Below are 5,733 nucleotides of genomic sequence, written 5' to 3'. Positions count from 1 at the left end.
AAATTAAAAAAAATTAATAATAAATTAAAATTTTTTTCCTATGCATTCTTTTTAAAATTGAATAAAAAATTTTATCAACTCATTTTTGGCTGAAAATTTTTTAATGACTTCTTACAAAATAAATTTTAAAAAATGTAAAAATATATACTAATTAAAAAAAAACAAAATTCAATATGAACAGTAAATTTTAAAAATGTCAATGAAATATTTCAATTAAAGACAATTTCTTTGATATTTGCAACTAAAAAAATTAAAAAAAATGTGAAAGAAAAAGTTCTTGCAGAAGTTCGTGATTCAGCTTTAAAAAGACAAAAATAAAAAATGAATATACAACTGAAAACTGATTTTACATGTGCCAAAGAAAAATCCTTTTCTGCTTCATTCAAATGTATTTTATATTATACCATAAAGAATTAAATATCAATAAAAAGAAAAATTTAGACAGAAGAATTTTTTTTTTAAATCAAAGAAAAAAGCATGTTTCTACTTTAATAATAAATTACTGTAATAATTTTTCTGATCAAAATTTAAAAATATAGATCATGTAAAATCAAATGAATGCAATTTTAAAACAACAACAAAAAAAAAAAAAAAGAAGTTATATCTAAATGTACCCATGACAAACATTGTACTTATAATGTAGAACTGATTTTCTTTTAATGCATCATATTTGAAAAAAAAAAAAAAAAAATTACTATGTTGAAACACTTTATCTTGTAATATTTTTAAAAATTTATCATATTATTTTAGTTAAACAGCAAATCTAAGAAAAAAGATTATATTTTACAAATTTCTTCAGATACTAATATAAGAATATTTTGAATATCCACAAAAACCTTAATCTTACATGTGCTAATGTTGTAACCTTAGCTTTCAACATTATATACTTCAAGTATACAAATTGCTTTCAGTCTACATACATCATTAGAAAATTCCTGGTTGAGCTGTTACTATAAGACATTTTAAATCAGCCAAGAAATGAATAGCTGGAGTTTCAATACCTTTTTCAACAACATATATAAACTGTAGAATGTCTTTTTTCAGTTTACTGTGCAGCAACTTGTAGTATTTAGATCCTTGACCTTGTGAAATAAAACTTCTGACTATGCAATCACGAGCTTCACTTATAATGTGAGTGGGATCAAACTGCAGTTCTTCAAGAGTTTCTTTCATTTTCAAGAAATTGGAGTTATTCACAGAGCCAACACAGGTTTTGCATTCTTCTATAAACCTACTAACATTATTAAGATATAACGATCCCTCTTTCAAGGTACTCCAAGGAGATGGGTTCTTTCCAGCATCATCTGGGTAGATTTGTGCCTTATAGCGGAGTTTGGAGAGGTACAACTCGGAATATCTTGAAAATGTATGGGCTATTTTACAAATTCTTTCATATGATGTCTGGTCATAAGATATAGGGTTATACAAGGCAGATTTTCCAAATCCTAACATCATTCCCAACATATTGTCTGGAATTTGTCGAACGTGTTTCAACTTTATAATTTCTAGTAATGACAGTCCCAAGTCATTTCTTGCATTTGTAACTGCCATAAGATCTTCTGGATGTACAGATCGTAGTATGTTACCAAATTCAAAATTGTCACTTTCTGCATATTTAAAAAGCTGAGAAATTAGCTTTAAAAAATCTCTGATGTTGCTATGTTTTGTAGCTAAATCAATTGGCATTTTACCCTGTTTGTTTCTTATGCAATAACAAGATCCATATTTTAATAAAGATTTGAGAATTAGTATGAAACCATTTTTAGCTGCCATATGTAATGCTGTATCACCTTCAGTTTTATTTTTGGCATCCAAAAATTTATTTAGTTGATCAGGATATGTGTGCTTCAATAAAAGTTCAACAGAACCTTTATGTCCTTTAGAAGCTGTCAAATGCAGTAGTGTGTCTCCACCATCAACCTTTTGCAAAGTATCAGCCCCATTTTCTATCAAGATTTTTATAATTTTGAAACTAGCATGATTAATGGCACAATGTAGTGGACTTATTCCGTTAACATTTATATTTAATACAGCTCTATCTTCCTTAACGTATTTTTCCACAATCAATCGGTTATTAGTTTCAATAGCTTTAAATAAAGCCTCTGAATAAAATGAACGTAATTGTGAAGTTAAAGACTGCAAAAATCTTATTACTGGAATTTCAATATTAATCTCTACCAAATCAATGAAGAGCCGCAAGTCTTTCTTTAATTCACTATGAAGTAAATTATGAAATTTTGTATCTGCTTTCGCACTAAATTGGCCTGGTTTTTCAGGAACTGGTTCTGGTTCAAATTCTAAATAATCAAGTATCTTGTTTATTTGCTTTATGTTAACATTCTCAGTCCAATTAGGGTATGAAATTTTATACTCCTTCACTAATTTGTGTGCATTTAGCAAGTAGCAGAGACCATCTCCAAAGGTCCTTGAAGGACAAGGATTTATCTCTGACAAATGTGAACTTAAGTTACAAAAAAATTGCAGGTTGAGAATGAAAGGATCTGAAAATGCCAAGTGTTCCTTAGCAAGGCTTTGGAAGCTTTTTATTTGTTGCAAAGCACCTTCAACACGAAAGAGCTCAGGATCAGCATTTTTGGAACTTTTTGTTTCTGGTACAGTTGTTGGACTACTTTTCCAAGGTTTAAGATTTTGAAGATTTTTTAATATTTGTAAACAATCAAAAGCTAATGTTTTATGATTATTATTAACCATAACTTCCATTAATGTACATCTTTGTATATTGCATGCATTGGCAATGGAAGTCAAGTCAGTTGATGGTATTTTTCGAAGTTTATCAACTATTGATGGATTTCCTACTACAGCATCTTCAAATAGTTCTTCAGTTAATTTCAATATGTTATCAGAAGTCTTGTCTTCAAATAATTCAAGTGGTGTTTTATCCTCATTATTTTTCATATTATAAATTGCGCCATGCTTCAGCAATATTTTTATAATATCTCTGAATCCTTTTTTAGCTGCTACATGCAGTGAAGTGGCACCAGTACCAAGAGTTGGAGCATTGATGAAATTGTCCAATTCATCGCATGCAATAAACTGTAACAGAACTTCTGTAATTACGAGAAAGCCTTTTGATACAGCTATATGCAATGGTGTATTGCCTTTATTAGTCACATAAGTAGGATCTGCCCCTGTTTCTAGTAATAACTTCACAATGCTTATGTGACCATTAGAAGCAGCCCAATGTAGTGGATGATGCCCATCATTATCTTTTGCATTCACAATACATCTCTGTTGTTGAATGCATTTTTTAACTTCAACAAAATTTCCCAATTTTACATACCTGAATAACTTTTCAACTATATTTAAGAGAGCTTTGATATCGCTATTGTCAGCAACTTGTAAAGGAATTTTACCTTGTTTGTTTTTTGCAATATATATGGCACCAAAGTCTAATAAAAGTTTGACCACAGTTATATTTCCAAACTGTGATGCATAATGTAATGGTGTATTACCAAGGTCATCACTGTCATTAATGCCACAGCCATTTTGTACTACTTCATATACTTTACCCACATCACTTTCCTTTGCCATCGATAATATAGAATTAGAATGAGTTAAACTCAAAATTTCCATGTTCTTTTTCATGACAGTAATATTAACAGGTTGGAAAGCAGAATTTTCATTTATTTCTGCAGTGAAGTTCTTAATCTGATCTGGATGAATATTGTCTCCTATTAAAATTGGAGAAAGATTCTGTTTTATAGTAAGAATTTCATTAGTGTTTTTCTTTAGCTTCTCTTTGTGACCTTCACACACAATCTTGAACAATTCAGCAGCTTTCTTGCATTCATTTTGATTATAATATTCTAAAGCTAAACGTTCTGTAACAGATATAGTTTCTGGATGAGTTTTTCCAACAACTGTATCATATTGTTTCACTATCTCTTCAAGTAATGTAACATACTCGTTTTGTTTATCTAATTTTTGAAGAACTGTTGCTATACTGCATTTTATTTCCAAAATTTCAACATGATTTTCTCTAAAAATAATTTTTTTTTGCTCGAGTAATTCTTTAAACAAAGTTAAAGCCTTCTGGTAGTTTGTTCGTTCCAGAAAAGCATTAGCCATATTGTTAATGAAATAGAATTTTGTTTCTTTTTTAAGAGGAATTTTATCTTGTTTAAGAATATCATTACAGATTTCTAGAAAATCATCAGATCTATCCAGATTCATTAATAGGAGAGCATAATGATGCCAAGCTTTTAAAATGGCTTCATCATTTGTTACACCAATTTTTTCTTTGCTTAATAGTTTTTCATAGACTGGCAAGATTTCATCATATTGGGAATTATCTTGGATTTTTTTAGTAACTGAAATAACAGCAAGTTTTATGTTCATTTTTAATTCTGTGTCTTTGATATCTTTGTCAAAGAGGCCCATCAACAATCTCAAAGCTGGTTTGTATTTACCCACCATTTCTAACAAATTTCCCAGTTGAAATTGAAGTTTTAATACTTCTGAATGATCATCTCCTAAAATTGCTTTTAAGGCTTTCAATGCTTTCCAACCAAATGAATTAGCTTTTTTATATTTAAGCTGCTTTATCAAAGAAGTTACAATATAGTTTGGTAATGCACATGATGCTTTCAGAAGTTCATCAGAATTATATGTATGCAACCATGCACATATAGCATGATCAACAAGCAAACTAAATTTCTCTGCATTTTTTCCTATATTAATTAATAATTCTATAACAGATTTTAAAATTAATTTACCTTTTCCCGAGTTTTCTAGAGATGCTCTTATTTTCTTTTGGGCAAATTTGTTGACATTAATGAAATTTTTGTCATTGTTTGCATCCAATAATAAAAAATTCTTACCAATTTCTACCACGCTTTCTAGATCTTCTTTGTTCACGACTGATGTAATTATATCAATTGGTATGCCATCGGTAGAAAAGTATGCGAAACAGCTGAAAACAACAAATGCGTTCGTAGACTTCCGACTAATTTCGCTGAATGATTGTTCCAGCATATTATCAGAAAAATGTTTCAATACATCTTCTGAAAAGTACTGCAACATGTCAGTAAGGAATTTTTGGAAGATATCTTCCGGTCTATCGAGTGGCATTTTGAGAAAAAGTTTTTTAAGGCGAAAAATAAGAACTGCATGCAATAAAAATCACTCACTCAGCTAGTTCCAGTCAGTCTTTCAAATTTTCCCTTGACGACAGCTTTAATTAAATAGTGTTTTCGTATCGATAAATCAGCATCACAGAAAAGAAACCAAATAATTTATCGCCTCCGATTCGACTGAAGTTGCAGCGTCTAAAGCAAGTTGAAAGTTGTTTTATCAGCGCAGCTGCTCAATTGCGTAGTGCTGAGCTAAGAATAAATCCAAAAGCGGGAAACTACCGTTTACTATTATCCAAAAGTTTCGGTTTCGTTTTGTAGTAGGAATTGAAGTTTTTAACTTTTTCGGGAATTTAACTTACAGTTAAATTGTGTGGCTAGGTATGTAGCGTTGAAGTTTCGATGAGCAGCTGTTAAAGAGCACATTTTAAAACTTTTTCAATCCAAAATATATATGTAATGTCCACGAATAACATCTCAGCATCTCCAAATTCAAATGTCATAGGGAGAGAAAATATAAAAATCAGAGGCATTAAGTAAAGAGAAGTCGAACTTAACACAGTAAAAAAACCCATATTTTAGCTAAATGTTTCAACGAAAGTAAATCAAATATTGTTCTTAGAAAAAATTTGGAATACCA

The 5,733-nt window shown here is 29.9% G+C and overlaps 1 protein-coding gene across 1 annotated transcript; it reads right to left on the bottom strand.

Moving 5' to 3' along the window:
• Positions 1-390: 390 nt before the first annotated feature.
• Positions 391-5,337, bottom strand: LOC129976249 (uncharacterized). The gene has a single exon (XM_056089730.1). It carries the CDS (start codon positions 5,089-5,091, stop codon positions 925-927), a length of 4,167 nt encoding a protein of 1,388 aa, XP_055945705.1. The 5' UTR covers positions 5,092-5,337; the 3' UTR covers positions 391-924.
• Positions 5,338-5,733: the final 396 nt, after the last annotated feature.

Source organism: Argiope bruennichi, chromosome 7 (genome assembly GCF_947563725.1).
Source record: "Argiope bruennichi chromosome 7, qqArgBrue1.1, whole genome shotgun sequence".
Lineage (NCBI taxonomy): Eukaryota > Metazoa > Arthropoda > Arachnida > Araneae > Araneidae > Argiope > Argiope bruennichi.
Note: the sequence above shows the minus strand (reverse complement) of the source record. Positions and strands in the feature narration are given on the sequence as shown.

What these genes read in the sequence shown, in the direction of transcription:
- LOC129976249 (XM_056089730.1), bottom strand. Translation starts at nt 5,091, where the DNA reads ATGCCACTCGATAGACCGGAAGATATCTTCCAAAAATTCCTTACTGAC.